Source organism: Chaetomium strumarium (assembly GCF_033439665.1).
Source record: "Chaetomium strumarium strain CBS 333.67 chromosome Unknown B0T15scaffold_2, whole genome shotgun sequence".
In the NCBI taxonomy this organism is placed as follows: domain Eukaryota; kingdom Fungi; phylum Ascomycota; class Sordariomycetes; order Sordariales; family Chaetomiaceae; genus Chaetomium; species Chaetomium strumarium.
Window position 1 is genome coordinate 2,079,103 of NW_026944430.1, and position 17,399 is coordinate 2,096,501.

Here is a 17,399-nt window from a genome sequence, read left to right on the forward strand (position 1 = left end):
CCTTAGCTCCTTGGCCTTACCCTTACCCTTGCCCTTGCCCTTACTATCGCTAGTACTATCATCGTCTTAATAACCGTTATAAAGGTCAACTATATCCTCGAGATCATCGAGATCGACTTCGGTATTAGGGTCGTTTCTACTCCCCCTACCAGTTATATACCACTCAAAGTATCTCTATAGCCGGCCAACGACATTATAGATGGCTTGCTAATACGCCTTATATATATTCTCGTCGCCTTCATTCCTCTCTATATCATTCAACCAATAGGGAATTGCCTCCTCCAGTCCAGCCTTCTTGCTCCATATATTCCTTAGAATAGCCCGCTTATATACGTGCCGTAGCTACAGAACAGGTCCTATAATACGGTCCGCTCGGGTAGGTGCAGGCATGGCGCTTTATGAATTAGTAGTATATCTTGACAATTGCAGACCGGTAATTAGAATAGGAGATATCTGAGAACTTAGAAAGCCTAGTATATAGTGTTCGATAGAGGACTATAGGCCGCTATATAGGGGAAAGGCTTATAGTAGGGATTTATATACCTCGAGCAGTCAAGGTATAATAGAGGCTTCGGCTTCTCGTTATTATAGGTGGTTATTCTCTATAGGGCTTGAAATGACAGCAATTGATCAGAGACAAGTGGCTTCGATCCTAGGCAAATGCTATATTATAACCAAGAAGTAATATAGTGCTTCCTTATTTAGGGGCATAGCTAACTGCCAGGTTATAATAGCCTCTCTAAACTACTGAGCAATATTTATACAAGCATTATCAAAGCAAATAGCACCTTAGATCTATAAAGCAAGCCTATATGATCCGATAAGGAATATAAGAGGGAGTATATATATCATCTATAAATCTCTTAGATACTAAGACGGCACTTAGGCATTACTATTTGATAAAGAAAGACTTTAGGTACTAACCCAAGCATCGTAGGCTTCAAGGTCACTATATTACTGAAAACCCCTATTAGCTTGGCCGCTAGCTGGATCGGCCGTTTAAGGGGGCCAAGCGAGTATACCACTTGATGAACGGGCATAGCGATGACATACGAACACTGGTGAGGCAAAGGGTTCACCAGATGATTGAGTGGGTTGCGGTGTATTCGGGAGCTGGTCAGAGGCGAAGAAGAGAGTATATTGTGGGATGGAGCAGAAGGGAACCATGATGTGTCTAGACGAGGCAGAGAGCAGAGCTGGCTTATACGTGAGAGGAACAGTGAATATGAACACGCCGGGGACCGTGGTGATTGACAGTAAATACATTACATGCACTTGACATGCATAATCATGAGCAATGAAAGCAATGTCTTAACCATCCTTTACCCTGAATTGCCCCAGGAGGCGTCTGTGTGAATACTGGTACCAGCCAACCTAAATTCTCCTCTGCATCGGCGTTCTCTTCGGCCAGCGGGTTTCTGTTTCTGCTGATATTTACTAGTAGACCGCCCAGCAACCGGTCATGGAATGGATGTGAAATGGGCCGAGCGCCTAGCACTAGTCCTGATAACCTCCGCTCTGGCTAGGACCTCCACCGCCGCAGTGTTGTGGGGAGTATTGAAGAGAAGAACCGCTCGCAAGTCCATGTGAGATGCTGCTGCCCCTCTTGTAACCGCGAGATCCGCTGCCATTTTTGTGGCTGTGAGAGCTGCCAGAGCTGCCGGAGCCGCTGCTCTTATTATCGCTTCTGCGGTGGTGTTTCTTTGAGCTCTTGTGCTTGTGCTTGCTGGAACTTGGAGACTTGGCCTTTCCGCGGTAGCCATGGAAGCCACCACTGCACGCTCATTTGAGCCGGGTCTCTCACAGACCTCATCTAAGGTGGGGAGCTTGCCGCTCCAGCCACCTGTCTTCCAGCACTCAATGTATTGTACTCCCACATATCCTGGATGATCGTCTCGCCACACTCAGGGTACGTAACATAGACGTCGCATACTTCAACCTCTGTCGTTACCTGTATGTCGAGCGGACTGTTCCGCGTCTCCTCCTCCAACAGGTGCATCATCCTCTCCATTTCCGGCTTCTTCATCACCAGGTACCCCGTGAGCTACTTCTCGGCGTCCGCGTGGCCTGCCACCGCGGGGGCGAAATATACCTCGCAGACGTTATCGAAATGTTCAGACTTTCGCTGGATCCAGTCTTGGTGGCAGCTGGGGCACATCATCAAGTCCACTTTGTCCGTCACTGAATCTGGTTGCTCGGATCGGGGGCACACTACAAGGTCTGTCCCGAGTCCCTGGCCTAGACGATCTTCGGCAGGGCGACAAGGCTTCACCTTCGTCGTTTGCTTGTGACGGCACCTCGAGGTAAATCTGTAGTGGCGGCACCTGCTGATAACGCTAACCGGCAGCGAGGAGGTGGTAACGATCTGGTCAGGAGAAGAGCAGCAGGATGATGCTGGGGTTGATGCAGCGTCCGGCCAGTAATTCCACACCGGCGTCTGAGAACGGAGCGTAAGTGATGGACGATGGAGGAACAGAGCCCGCCCAGGGCGGCTGGACTTTTGAGATTTATATGCCTCCTGTGAGGGCTTTGGAGATGACAACTACCGTAGCGTCTGACCTTGAGTGCTCGTCCACATGAATATTTACCCATATTACAGATCCAACAGACTAGGCTGCAATATCGGACGAGCTATAGCGCAGCCATGCGGTGACAAGTTGCTTCATTGTTCGCTATCGCAACTGACTCTTAGGATGTAACAGGCGCAGTGGGGTGCTGGACCGAAGCTGGCCCTATCCCATGACCCATGACCACAGAAGCGGGAGGGTCCGAAGCATCTTCAAACTTCGAGATCGGACGGGAGGGGCGCAATGACAAAAGAGAGTGCAAACCCGAAGGTGAGAGAGCAGGTAGCAGCCTGATAAAAGAGTAGAATGGGACGAAAAACAGCACCTTGACTTGAACAGAATCAGTTATGATTATCATTAATGTATATTGTGCTATGCCTTCTTTGAGCTCAAAGCGCTACTCTATGGGTCTGCCAGGCCAATCGATGAAGCCTTCCCGTGATACGTATCATCATAACCATCCATACCCGTATTCATACTAAAAGAAGGGACCGTGTCGCTTTTTGTAGGGTGTGCCGTGTACTGCCTTTGGTGTGTGCTGTGCCAATGAAAACAGACTACTTCATGTGAGCCTGCGAGTGAGTCGAACCTCGATAGGTATCTTGGCTCCGAAAAAAAAAATATATGGCGAAGTTGCCGATTTCATTGATGCCGTCCGGGGGCTGTGGCTGCCGTTCGTTTTAGGTGTAAGGTGATCCGCGAGGGCGGGTTCCGGGTTTGGGTTGGGCGCTCTGGCGGCATGGTTGTAGGCGCTGGTCGTCGGGTCGGTTGTTGGGCTGCTGGATGTGCCGTCTTCCGGGCCCAGGCGGGGATGCCGAAGTTCTTGCTCCATAGATAGGGAAGCAAGTTCTGCTCTGGCATGAAGGAGGCTTCCTAGATTTCCTGCAATGGTCGGGGCTGCCCTTGCGAGACTGTGCCGCAGTTTGCGCACTTACTGATGACCAACCAGTCATCGACTTCGTCATTCTGGCAGAGAATGCCCGATAGTGCCGCCCGTCCTCTGTTGATGCGGGACTGTGCCTTGGGACACTGAAGGAGGTAATGGGCCGAGCGCCCGCAAGAGTACCGCTTGTGGTACTTGATCCACATGCTGGCGGTCTGATGGTGTCGAGATCGATTGAAAAAGTAAATTTATGTGCTTGCCGAAGTTCGTATTCTGGGACGAAAGGAAGAGAGACATGGCAGGATAGAGGGGAGTGTGAATGAGACTTTATTAGGGGAGGAAGGGAGGGGAGGGTAGGGGAGGGAACGTCACCCGGAGGGCGCGGAGGGCTGGGGACCGCAAGGAGGGAAAGTCACCCGACCCGGCGCGGGGCGGGCTGGGAGCCGCCATGAGGGATACAGTACTATATAACCCATACAAACTCGCGAAGATTGCGTCTTCCAGGGTGATCAGCAGAGGCCATCTGTCACATGCAGAATATCTGATTGGCTCCATTGGCCGAACAAAAGCGTTGTACGGAGTTAGACTATCATCTTCAGTCGTCATCTTTGGCAGCCTATAACCATTCTCGCGACCACTGTGTCAGACCACATTTGTGGATAGTAGGAGAAGGATGGTCAACCCCCACGTCCCCGTGAAGTGTGAGGATGCTGTCAACAAATCTGAATTCAGGGATGTAAACAATCTTCCCCTTTCGGACTTACATTTGATGTCAGTGCCAGTCGACCTCCCAAGGAAGCACACACTGCCGTGGTCGGGCCAGCATACAATGTAAGTATATACAGTACAACTCCTATCTTTTCAGGTCACCTTTCTCCCCGGGCCTCTTGACCGCGCAAGAAGTCTGCGTGGTATGTTTACCGCCCGTGACAATATTGGGGATGCATTTACCGAAATAATCCGACGTTTACACCGTTTTTACAAACACCCCACCTTTTCCAGATAAGTTGGTAACACCAACCTCTGATGGTCCAGCTGCCTAAATCCTTACGGCCGCGTTAAATCGCTACTTTATTCGGTTTAATGCTAACCTAATAGGCTCAGCCTAGAAGCTCTTCAAATTCCATCCACATTCGACCTTCCAACAACGCAACACCAAGCCAATTATCGCCACTTATCGCCTTCGAACCACTACATTTCCCACTACATTCAACCACTACATTTAACAATGCTAGCCTGCAAGGATGTTTGCTTATATAAGCAGTTCATATTGCGCAAAGACCTAGAATATGTGGCTCTATACTGCTTCGCATTTCAAGGGCAATGTGGCAATTACATAGATGGTAGTCAGTATGGTTGGAGTTTACCGATATATAACCCTAGCCCGAAAGGAACCCGGAAAACATCCTATTGTTACGGGATATTTCATGTTTTTACCGAACCATAAAAATTATCAGTAAAGCCAGTACAACCTGTGGGGCATCTGAGCCAACATGCTGCCCCAGACGTCATCCCGTCTCCCTTCCAACATTGAACATTCGCGCCTCATTATCTCTGCCCCAGAGATCAGGGGTCACCGTACCAATTTCACGGTTTCTTTCCTCATCAGTTCCGTCACGAAGTCAGTGCGGTTTTCCACCCACGGCACTCAAATTGCACCTCACCCTGTCAGGCTCACTCACAGCCAAACAGCAACCAGCATGGCAGCAGCTACTACTGCAGCTGCCCACTTGGCAGCCTCGGCCCTCACCACCACGCAGCGTCAGCTCGACCGCGTCTTCCCGCCCAAGGCTCGACAAGAGACATACGCCCAAGCAGTGGAGCTAGCAACAACCCGACCACTCCTTTTCGTACGTTGACATTGTACAGCCATAGTTATTTCCCAGGTGACTTCCTTCTGCATTGTCCCAATCACCAATTCCAGCCCCCGTCGACCCGACCCACCCATTTCGATCTCAACAATTCTCACCTGACTCAATCCGGAAAGTCACACCCACTAACACGCACAACAACCCCCCCACCTCCATGCCGGAGGAAGGGGGGTGGGGTGCCACTGTTGTTGACAGAGCTTCATCCTCGCCCAAGCAACAATAACACTAACCCCGATCCTGCTCTTCCTGACCTTCACCCTCTCGACACTGGCCTTCGCCCTGGGCTGCGCGGCGCTGTTCACCCTCCTGTGGGCCGGGGTCGCCCTGCTGATCCTGATCCCGACCCTGTTCGTCGCGTCCGGGATAGCCCTCTGCGTCTGGGCCTGGGGGGTGGCGACCTTTTTCGCGTGCCGCTGGACGCTGGCTGCGCTGCAGGGCTTGACTGCTCCTCCTCCTCCTGCTGCTGCTGCTGCTGGTGGTGCGGGAGAAGACGAGAAGCGACGCGAATCGGCCTCGTCGTTTTCGTCTCCTCCTACGTCATGGGCTAAGGTGGAGAAAGTTGAGGACAGCGACGGCATGCGGAAGGAGTGACTGATGAGTTGAAGTGTGTGGATGGGGGTATGAGCGTGGTGGGGTGTCCGGTGTATTAACTTTACTGTATAGATTACTATTGCGATGAGGACTGCAAGCGAACGAGGCCGGCTGTTGACATGCATACCGTTCCCACCCGCTGCAAGCTAAGGTACTGTCAGTCACGCAAAGCCCAGGGGCAAGCACCGTCCGTTTCGGGAAAAAGTGGAGAAGTAGCTCGAAATCTACGAAGCTATATTCCTCTGCTGCGATGGTAAAACAAGGAGATTAAGTCTTGCAGTCGGTGTATGTTGTATCCTCCATTCCCGCTCAGGCCCGGACAACCCGACCACGCCAACGATCCATACCAATGAAAGCAACTCCCCATTTGCATGCCCACCCGGTCGGTACACCGTATACCAAGCGGACAAAGAACAACAATAACAGAAACAGAAACGGTCCCCATAGTCCTACAATATAGTCTGACCAACCCATCTATCCCCTCCCCGGGCAGCTCACTGCAAAATCAACTCCTGCTTCCGTTGGTCAAAGAAACGCACACTAACATGACGCCTTCATCCCTCCCGTCTGCCACGCCCACATGTCCTACTAAAAGTCCATCTCGCCGTCGGCAATGGCGAGCCGCTGCTTAGTTGTCTTGGCTTTTTTGCTGCCGCCCGCCTTTTTGCGTTTCGCTGCTCGAGGATCCTCGGCAACCGTGGGTGTCGCCGCGCCGGAGCCCTTGTTGTCATCAAAGTGGCCCTCACCTGTACTAATCGTCAGCGCTAGTCCTTTGGTAAGGTACTCATTGACAGAGCAGGGTAAATATGCAAAAGCGACTCACCCTCATGGTACATTTCATCCAGGCTGACGGCAGCCGCCTCGCCTGCGCGCTTGCGTTTGCCACCCCGCTTCTTCTGGATCTTATCATACTCGCCGCTCTCGAGTAGCTCCTTCTCGCGCCGCTCGATCATCTCGGCCTGCTCGTCGTCCGCCAGCCACATGGCGATGTCACGGTTGCGGTTCTCCGGAGCCCGCCGACCAGAGAAGTCGACGCCGCCGCCGCCAGGGGCAGAGGCACCGCCCGTAATGACGACACGCTGCACCTCTTCCTTCTGCATGGCACGCTTGCGGATGCGCTCTTCGATCGTGCCGCGAGTGATCAGACGATAGACGGTGACTTGCTTGGTCTGGCCGAGACGGTGGGCACGGTCCATGGCCTGCGAATCGATCGTCGGATTCCAGTCCGAATCGTAGAAGATGACCGTGTCCGCGGTTGTGAGGTTGATGCCGAGACCACCTGCGCGGGTGGAGAGGAGGAAGATGAAGATCTCGGGCCGCGTCTGGAAATCGGCCACGGTATCGCGTCTGTCCTCGAGCTTGGTTGAGCCATCCAGACGGCAATACTTGTAGTTGCGGTAGGTAAGATATTCCTCCATCAGGTCGATCATGCGCGTCATCTGGAAATACAGGAGCACACGGTGCCCACCCTCCTTCAACTCCCGCAACAGCTCGTCCAGCTTAGCGAGCTTGCCCGAGTCGGTGACAAAGCGTCGCATCGACGGGACAGTGATATTCGTGAATCGCTGCTTCTCCTTGTCTGGAGCGGGCAGCAGGGCAGGCGCTGGGTAGAACTGCGGTGGTACCTTCTGGTTGACAAATGCCTTCTCCTCGGCGGGCGTGGCTCCAAACAATACTTTGCGCATTGGCGCGTTAAACAAGACATTCTCCCGCTCAATTACCGAGGCACGGCTATCGCAGATAACTTCGATCGGAGGAGCAGAAGCACGCGGGCGCGCAGCTTGCTCGAGCCGCCCAAGGCCAAGGTCGCTGAAGGTAGACCGGGAGACGTTCATAAGGGTGGCGAGGACGCCTTGCTCTGTGATGTCGGCCAACGGCCTGCGATCTTCACGCTCCCTAATCTGGAACAGGGCATGCGCGGGCGTCCAGCGTCCGTCCTCAGGTTCGCTGTAGAGAACCTTCATTGCTCCAAGGCGACTCTTTCGCGTGGCAAGTTCGGCCGCCCGGGCGAAGACGTCCTTGTGACTGGCTCGGTAGGCTTCCTGCGGGCTGACGTCGGCGAAGCGGAGCCACGAGAAATTGTCAACGCCTTGCAGGCTTTCGCGGATATGCTCGGGAGTCCAGATGTTCAGCATCTCGCCCAGATACTTGCCTCGGAAGCCAGCAACCGGATTATCAGGGCCAGGCTTGTGCAAGCGGCCCCCATCGCGCCAGACAAGCCGGGGCAGCTCATAGTCGATCAGGCTGCGCGTCGAGTAGCCGACCGTGACATTGGCGCCCTCGCGGATGAACGAGGCCGTCTCAGCGAAGTAACCGCAGAAGAACGGCGAAGACGTGTCGGCGCGCTCGAACAGATCCGGGTGGTTGCACACCTTCCGGAACTGCATGACGAGGTTCATAAGGCTAGCCGAGTCATCGTCACCAAGGGTCGCCTTCTCGATCAGGTCCATGATGCTGATCTGGTTTCGCAGGTTCGCGTACATCGCCCGCTGACGGTATGTCAGGTCGCAGAACACATCGAGCTCGATCTTGTCGCCCAGTTCCTTCTGGACATGCTTCTTGACACGACGAAGCATGAACGGCTTCAGGATCATGTGCAACCGCTTGAGCTGATCTTCGTTCAGCTTCGTGTTGCTCTGCGCATGTGACTCGATGTCCTTCGAGAACCATTCGCTGAACTCATCGTGGGAGTCGAAAAGCGACGGCATGATGAAGTGGAGGAGGGCCCACAACTCCTGCATGTTGTTCTGGATGGGAGTACCCGTCAGGAGCAGCCTGTTCCGGCAATGGAAACCCAACAGACACTTCCACCGCGAGCTCTGGGAGCTCTTGATGGCTTGGGCCTCGTCGAGGATCATGTATTGCCACTTCATCTTCTGGAAGTATGCGACGTCGGAGACGACAAGTTGGTAAGAGGTAACCATGACGTGGAAGGGCGCATCCTTCTTGTACGTCGTGTGCTTGCGGTCCCAGAACTTCCTTAGCACCTTCCGATCTGCCGCAGTGCCCCAGTACGGCAGCACCTTGAACTCCGGCACGAACTTCGTGATCTCTTGCTGCCAGTTGTGCAGTGTTGACGCGGGAGCAACGACGAGGAAGGGCCCCCAAATGTCGTAACGTTCCGCGAGGTAAGCCATGACCGAGATGGACTGCACCGTCTTGCCGAGACCCATTTCGTCAGCGAGAATCCCGTTGATGCCCTGCTCATACAGGTTGACGAGCCAGTTGAGGCCCTTGAGCTGATACTCTTTGAGCTGGCAGTTGAGAAGCTTCGGCTGCTCAATCTCAACGTCGCCCATACCAGTGGGATTCTGGAAGTTCATCTCGCCATCCTCATCCAGCTTGGTATCGTCCTTGTTGAACTCGCGGGCCTTTCTTTGTGCCTCCGCGATGGCATTTTGCGCGTTAGCCACGGCAGCAGCCTGAAGAGCGGACTCGTCTTCAGCATCGAAGTCGAGGTTCTCAAAGTTGGTGACCTTGGCCCCGACAGGCCCAACCGGCTCTTCGATGTTGAGCGTGCTTTCTTGAATCTTATCCTTATCTAGCTCCGCAACATCGGGGTGATCGGTGCTCCGCTCGACCTCGCTCGTTTTGATCTTCTTGCCGATGAAGTGAGAGTAGAGTTCGGTTTGCGAGATGAGGAAATTGAGCTTCCTCTTCTGGCGGGCGGCTTCGCGATCTGCCTCCTCCTTGCGGGCATTCTCGAGCTCTTGCTTCTCGGCGGCCTTGCGCAGGTCGCGCTCCTCTCGCTCGTTCCGCTTCCAGAAGCTCATCATGTCACGCATGACACGCTTGGCGCGCGCTTGAAGATCCTTGGTGCCTTTGTTGGTCCGGAGCTGCCATCTCTTGGCTTCTTTGGACGCCAGAATCGCTGTCTTCTTGAGATTAGACGCCTTGGTGGAATACGAGTCGGTCGCTAGACGGAAGACCCTGTTCACATCTTTCCTTGCAAGGTCGCGCCAGATCTGGTCATAGATCTGATTATAGCCCTTGGTCTGGAATCTGGCCTCGAGTGCATCCTTGGGGTCCTCAGCGGCCTTCTCCTTCTCCTTCGGCTCTTTCGGCTCTTTGTTTTCCTTGTCCGTATCTTCCCTGCCCACTTTGGACTTGCTGAACTTGATACGGATCTTGGCGGTTTCTTCCCTGCTCGGGAGCTCCTCGCCGGCATCCAGCGCGGCCTGGGCTGCTTCGGCGGACTCCTTCTCCGCCTGTTTTTGCTCTTTGGATTTCTTGAGCCTGCCTCCAGCGCGGCCCTTCCCTTTGGTACTCTTGCCGGGTTCCATGTTCTCGGCAGAGAAAGTCGCCATGGTGCCGCCTTCCAGATTCGGTTCGATCGGGCCGACGTTGCGGGCCGGGCCCTTGAGACCCTTCTGCAAAATGTATTTGGTCTGCTGAACTTTCTTGTTGGCGCGCTCGGCCTCACGCATGTACTTCTGACGCTCGGCCTCGTCCTGTGCCGCGGAGGCCCTTGCGAGCGCCGACTGCCGCTGTTCCATGGTTGTAGCCATGGACTTCTCCCGTCGCCGTTTGCGCTGCATGTCTTTTTTACGCTCCTTCTCTGCGAAGATCTCCTGCTCTCTAACTTCCTGGAGAGCATCATCATAGTTGATCTCATAGTACCGAGCCCTGCCAAAAGCTGCATGCGCCTGCAGTTTGTCAGCTTCAATATGCGCGTAGTCGGCTCTCCGCGCCTGTCGGCAGACCGTGTCTCGGCGGTTCATTTCTTGTTGACGACGCTGTGCGCGCTCCAGCCAAGCGTACCGCTCTTCCTCGTACTCGGTTTCGTCGACATCATCGTGTTCAAACTGCTCCATGAGGTCCCGTATCTTCTTCTCCTTGTCGGCGGAGAAAACTTTGTGCTTCGGGATGCCATTTGCCAATCTCTTGGTGGCAATGCGTACAGCAGAAGGAATTTCAGGCTTGGGAGCGGGCCGACGAGGTATCTTGGGAGTCGATTCGGTGCTCTTGATATCCGAGACGCGTGACTTGATACTCTTGCGCGGTTGCTTCTTCTCCTTCTCGGCCTTGTCACCCTTCTCACTTTTATCAGGCTTTTCGACTTTGACGGACGTGTCATCGGCAAGGACGGGCGACATCTGCCGAGGTTTGGAGACGGGCTCAGAAAGGATGTGAGAGAACGACATAACGCCTGCGCCACGACTGGGAGTCTGGAGGGGAAACTATTAGCAATCAGGCACATTTATGGGAGGCCGATGCATCAGCTTACGCTTGCTGCAGTTGGTGCTTTCGGTGGAGCGGGCGACTCAGTCCGCGCCAGGGCCGGCAGGACTGCTGATGTCGCCCCGTTTGCAGTCGCGCTCGGCATGCTTATGTGCCTCAAGCTGGGTGACGTGCTTGCTGCCGGCCTGGTCGATGGGCTGGCGGGCCCTGCACTCGGGGGAGGATGATGATGTGTAATTGGGCTTCTTGGCCGGTAAGGGGCTGTCGACGGCGATGCGTAGGTGCTGTTGTAGTACTCGATCGATGGTTGGGGATAACCGTAAGGATCACGGATCTAAAATGGAGAGGGAAAATTGACATGTGTCAGCGAATACAATGTTGACCGAGGGGCAAATGGTTGATGTAAGAAAAAAAGAGCGCCATGCCCGCTTGCACAGTGCAAACATGTAGGCTCGTGCTGATGTGTTGGGGGTCAGAGCGTTGGAAGGCGAACGTATCGGACGATGACCAGACGCAGAGATTGATGGATGGGGTTGGTTTGGGGACAAAGAAGTAAAAGACGCTTGTTGCCTGGCAAGGGCGCTGTGCACCAGGGCAAAAAATAAGATTTGCCGATTTACCTTTGGTGTAGAGTCCCTTGCTGAGTTGTGCCAGGAGTCAGTTTCTGAAACCCTGCGTTCACGCTCTCGCTTGCCGTCGGTGGTTGGATCGTAAAAACCGCGCGATGCTGACTTTTCGCGGACAGGTTCGCGATTATTAACCTCTGACGTATAGTATACCGGCGGTGCATGCAGCGGTGACCGAGGCGGATGCTGCAGACCGGACGCGGCCGCTGACGAAGACAGGCCTAGAGGCGCTTGCAATGGTGGCGGCAGCGATGGAGTGGACGAAGACCCAAATGGGTTGTTGAGAATTGACCGGGAGCCCGATGGTGGACCGACTGCCGCCGAAGATGGCGAGGCGGAATATGGGTTTGGGTGATGATGCTCCAATTGTTGTGTTGGTGATCGTAGGCTGAACGAAGAGTGCGGTCGAGGCGGCGCGGGTGCTCCGGGCGTCCCTGGCGCCTGTGTCGTCGAGCTTACGGGGTTTAGGATGTCGCGCAACCCTCCTCCACGAGAGGCTCCGTTGCTGCCATCCTCGTCGAAATGAGGTGGTCGCTGCAACACAGTCGAGAAGTGATCCATTATTTTTCGTGGGAAAGCCACTCCCGATGCCCTTTTCCAAAATCACTCAGCTTCTACAGCTTATGCGAGACCATCGGGTATGCGGTTGGGTCGGAGCACGTTGTGATCACGGTAGGCACACGTTTTTATCCTAAGGCGCATAGAAGTCGTCGATGTGTCGAGGATTAAGGGAAGGATGTGTCGCTACCGAAGGAAAACCACGATGCTGCACCAGTGGTTTAGTGGCGGACAATTCCCGTCACTGCCGAGTCCAGCGATGGGCCGACGGCGAAGTTGTCGATGGCGCGAAACAGGCGAAGCAATCAAGATTGATGGAGGGAGGGTCGGCGGTGAGCACGGGGCTGCCTTGGTTTTACGTGATGATGCGGTTGTCTTGGTATGCGCAGACTGCACCAGCAAGGCAGGGGCGAATTACCACACCCTATGGACGGTCAAGGAAAGCAGGCGAGGCCTGAAGATGGACGGCGGCACTGCCGGCGATGATGTTGGAAGGATGGGTTGGTGGTGATGATGGTGTGAGGAGGAGAATGTGATGCGAAGCGTCGGAATCCATGGGCCATGGTAGCCAGGCCGGATCGCTTCGCTCGATTTGGCCACATCTGGGCTTCGCTGCTGCGTTGGTGCCGTGCAGAGTCTTTCCCCCCAAAATGCCCCTTTGACTGCCGCTTCCTCGCACCTCTCGCGAAGGTGATCCATCCAGTGATCCACCACGGCTCCCGATTGAGCAGAAGTTAGTGCCACTCCAGAAGAGGCGTCAGCTCTTGCTACGTTCACGCCCTGCCTTCTGTTAGCGCGTATATCGTGTTGTCGACATCACAATAATGCCTGAGAAGAGAGTCACCAACAAGGCCTGTATGTCTACTTTATCGTATTTCCAATTTTCTATTCTCTGATTCATTAAATACCCTCAACAAACAACGGAATCATGCCTCTCCCACTCACTCGCTAGATACACCCCGCCCATGCAACTCAGGAACAGCCCTGACGCGAATTACCCGCTGGGGCTGCAACTGGCACGCACACCCGTCCCTCCGGGCTTGAGCCAACCAGATTTGGCGCGAGCCCCAGAACCCAACAACACCACCGTCTTTACCAAATCCATTTCAGTTGCTGACAGGTCAACCGGTTGGGCTTCCGCTCTAGGCTCTTACTACTCCAGGACCACTAGGGCTTCATTTAAACTGCACTTAAAAGTGAATGGTCGCTGCTTTCTTCCTCCCGTGTTGCGCTAATGTGGATTTGTATGCCATGAATAATGGAACCTGGAAGTCTTGGAATGGCCTCAGACCACGGGTCCACAACAGGCTTTGAAGGCTGGGGAGAGCGGGGTTCAGTTTCCAACTGGAACAATCCACCGCCTCCGCACAATGGCGCATCAGCTCGTCTTTGGGTGGCAACGCTTTGCCAACTGCCAAAAAGAAGAAACGAGTTTCACGGTATGAGGGAGACACAAGGGAGGGTGAACTTGAAGATGTGCTCAACCCGGCTCGTCGCTGCTCATTTTTCGGCGATTGGGATGTATCTAAATACATAATGAAGGGCCGAAATGAGTAGCACAAGCCAGAAAATCACAGAGTCTATCCGTCCCAAAAAGAACTTCACGGTCGCACAAAAAGCCATCAGCATTCTGATCAATCCAACCCTCCTTTTTCCCACGCTCCGAGCGCTTTCTGCGCGATCTCTGGGCGCTGCGGAGCGGCTTGCTTTTCCCACTCGGAGGGCGCTCTCTGACCCGTCCTAAGCGGGTTGTTCGCAAACGCGCCCTGGTTGTCATTCAACCTTCGCCTATAGGTACCTTTGATGCACCAACTCAACGAACTCAACTCCTTCAAACAGCTCCCGCGGAGATCATCTTCTTCCGCAGGTAGTTCTTGTACTCGGCGATCGTGCCGTCCCATTGCCGAATTGTCCTATTCTCGCAGACGAGAATCTGCTTGGCAATCTTGTCCAGTAACCTGTGTGGTTGTGTCAGCGGCATACAACAACGGCAACAAGACACGAGGGGCAGCTTACCTGAAGTCGTGACTGACGACAACGACACCACCACTGAAGGCATTGATGGCATCGGCCAAACTGTCGATGGTAGGGATATCTAGACCGTTCGTCGGCTCGTCCAGTAGCAACATGTTGGGACCATCGATGGCCAACAAAGCGAAAACGATACGGCTCTTTTGACCGTCGGACAGGGTGCCCATCAGCGACGTTTGGGCATCTCCTGTCAGGCCGTATTTACCGAGTTGTTGTCTCCAGTACTGGTAATCCTGCGACTTCTCACTGTACTTGTCGCGCACGAAGTCGAGTGCCGACTTGGTGAGATCCAGCTGCTCGGCCGAGTGCTGAGAGTAGAGGCCGAGCTTCAAGTGCGTGTGCCTCGTCACGCTGCCAGCGGTCGGAGAGAGCTTGCCGGTCATGAGACGCAAGAGTGTGGACTTGCCCACACCGTTCGGGCCCACAAGCGCCGTCCGTGAATCCATGTCAAAACCAAGGTCGATATTACGGTACAAATCGTCCTCGGGATTTCCGGAGTAGGAGAAAGTCACGTTGTCGAAGGACAGGACGGGCGGCGGCAACTTCTCGACATCCGCAAAGCGGAATGTGAAGACCCTGTCCTGAACGACAGGCTGGATGAAGCCGTCGGCCTCCATCTTGTCCAGAATCTTTTGCCGAGACTTGGCCTGTCTGACTAGGTTGGCGTATGTACCAGCGCTGGCGATGAATTTCTTAATGTGAGCAATCTCTTCTTGTTGCTTGTGGTACGCCTTCATCTGGTTCGTCTCTTGTTCCGACCTGGTCTTGACGTAAGAATCGTAGTTGCCGCCGTAGTAGATAAGCTTCTTTTGCCGCATATCAATCATATTCGTGCAGACGCCGTTGAGGAAATCCTGGGAGTGAGAGACCAGGACAAGGGTACGCTCCCACTTCTTGAGATACTCCTCCAGCCACACGCATGCCTCGAGATCCAAATGGGCAGTAGGGTCGTCGAGGAGGAGCAGGGTCGGCTTGACAAACAAAGCCTTACCAAGGGCAACGCGCATCCTCCAGCCACCGGACATGTCCTTGGTCTTCTTGTGGATTGTCTGCTTGTTGAAACCCAGGCCGGTCAGGATAAGGGCAGCACGGGTCGCAAAGGTGGAAGGGTCCATCTTCTCCATGTGCTGTTCGTCGGGTTAGCTTTTTTCATTCCAGAGTCCAACAGGGCAGTTTCGTACATCATAAAGGTCCATCAAAACAGGAGATTCGGGCCCTTCGTCCTCGAGCAGCTTTTCGGCCAGCTGGTCAAGACGCTCCATCTCGAGCTCGGCCTCCTTGACAACCCATTCAAGAGCACCCAAATCGGACGGAGGGGCACCCTCGTTGAGTAGATAGATATCGACGTGCTCGGGAATCGGGTACTCGCGGGCGGCGATAGCCTTCAGGAGCGTACTCTTGCCGCAACCGTTCTCACCCAGCAAGCCGTAGCGCCGGCCAAGGGTGAGCTCGAGGATGGAGTCTGTGATAAGCACCCGACCGTGGAATGTCAGGTTGACACTGGTAATCTTGACGTCCTTGCTGGTGGGGGTTGATGCCAGGACACCAGTAGTGACGCGGTCCGAGAGGCCATGTTTGTCGAGCTGCTCGGCCAGACGCTTAACCTCATCCATCTTGTCGGCCGTGGTGGCGGGTTCATCGACCTCTATCGGGTTTCCGTTGGCGTCGAGTTCGGGCTCATCGCCGTTCACGGATCCCGCTTTGCTGGCATTCTTGGAGTTTGCCTTGGAGCGCGAGGCGACCGTTTTCTTCTCCTTCCCCTCAGCAGCACGCTTCGCAAGGCGCTTTTCCTTCGATGCGGAAGGCATGGTGGGAGGGTCTGTGTGAAACGGTATAGAGCTATCTAAAGATTAAGAGAAAGGTAGTCAGATTTGGAAGCGTGTGAATCGAGATGGCGGAAAGATGCACTTGTCTTTGTCCTTGACCCAGCAACGGTTTTCGAGTCAAAGATCCGCTACTGCGCCTTTGGTGGTGGGTTAGAGTTCGTGGCAGAAGCTGGGAAGGTGGGGGAGCCTGTGGCGGGGCAAGATATTCTGAAAATTTCTGATAACTGATAGCAGCCTCACGGTGTGAGGCGCCAAGGCAAGAACAGTGCTTGATCGAAGGAACACACACAATAGTTAACTTGAAGAATGAAAGTCACTACCTGTCTAGGACATGGCAAATATTACCTCCTCCGCTGTATCAATGTATTAGATTGAACTACTGCATTCAAGCAGCTATTCGTTTCCTCTCCTTGTCGCCATTGTGGCCTGCGTTTGACGTCACAGGGCTCGCAGTTGGCAGGGTACCTTGCGGGTTTGACGTCCGTGCACACAGTTTGTCTGATACGGTTAGCACGGTAGGTACTGTACTTGCTCTGTTCAACCCTCAGACCACGCCTTCGCATGTTTGAGGCCTTCGTTCAGGTTCCAAGCCGGCTTACAGGCATTCTGCGCGCAGATCATATCATTGAGTGAGGTCAAGGTTTGATCGGGATTCAAAGATTTTCTGGTGCCTAATCGAAACTAACCCTACCCCTCGAGTCCAAACATCCGCGAACCCGAAGTTGGAGACTTCTCATGTAAGTCTGTGCATGGCCAGATAAGCACTGAAAGCGTGTCGAAAGAAAGACGTCGGAACCATTACGACCCGGAAACGCCAAATACAAGAATCGAAACTGTCGTGTCCTGCCTCTCTTCAAAGACCTCTGGTTCCTCTCGCCTTGCTCCGGCACTCAAGAATGTCGTCCTGCGCTGTCCCGTGGAAGTCGCGCTTGGCAGAGATCTGACTCGCAGTCACCGCCGTCTTAATAAAAGCGGAATATACCACTACAGTGCCGTTTGATTTGAGTGTGCCGCACCCGAGAGACTCTCGGGAAGGTCGGCCGATTCATGGGTGTACTGAGGTCAGACTCCGAGTACACGAGTTGCCGGAAGATGCCGCGGGTAGCACGACGTGAGATCGACACCGAAACTGGTGCTGACGGTCCGGGGCAGTATGGAAGGAATGTCAATTGCGGATGCGGAAGGAATGTGGACCGGCACGAAGCACTGTCGTGATGTTCGATCCGCTACGGCGGCGTCCGTTTCATCTCTATTTCGCGTCGGGG

At 54.2% G+C, this 17,399-nt stretch overlaps 3 protein-coding genes across 3 annotated transcripts; 1 reads left to right on the plus strand and 2 right to left on the minus strand.

Annotated features, from left to right (window-relative positions):
* Positions 1–5,150: 5,150 nt before the first annotated feature.
* On the plus strand, positions 5,151–5,912 carry B0T15DRAFT_508814 (uncharacterized protein; the record flags this gene model as incomplete). The annotated part of the gene is made up of 2 exons (XM_062867749.1): positions 5,151–5,300; positions 5,517–5,912. 2 exons carry the CDS (start codon positions 5,151–5,153, stop codon positions 5,910–5,912), a joined length of 546 nt encoding a protein of 181 aa, XP_062724114.1.
* A 588-nt stretch (positions 5,913–6,500) lies between these two features.
* Positions 6,501–11,238, minus strand: B0T15DRAFT_490925 (INO80-like protein; the record flags this gene model as incomplete). Its single annotated transcript, XM_062866735.1, has 3 exons — positions 6,501–6,658; positions 6,736–11,080; positions 11,140–11,238. The coding sequence occupies 3 exons, from the start codon at positions 11,236–11,238 to the stop codon at positions 6,501–6,503; spliced, it is 4,602 nt and encodes a 1,533-aa protein (XP_062724115.1).
* Positions 11,239–13,740: 2,502 nt separating this feature from the next.
* Positions 13,741–16,278, minus strand: B0T15DRAFT_524190 (P-loop containing nucleoside triphosphate hydrolase protein). Its single transcript, XM_062868746.1, has 3 exons — positions 15,490–16,278; positions 14,294–15,435; positions 13,741–14,235 (listed from the first exon to the last, which is right to left on the minus strand). Exons 1-3 carry the CDS (start codon positions 16,114–16,116, stop codon positions 14,109–14,111), a joined length of 1,896 nt encoding a protein of 631 aa, XP_062724116.1. The 5' UTR covers positions 16,117–16,278; the 3' UTR covers positions 13,741–14,108.
* Between the last annotated feature and the right edge of the window lie 1,121 nt (positions 16,279–17,399).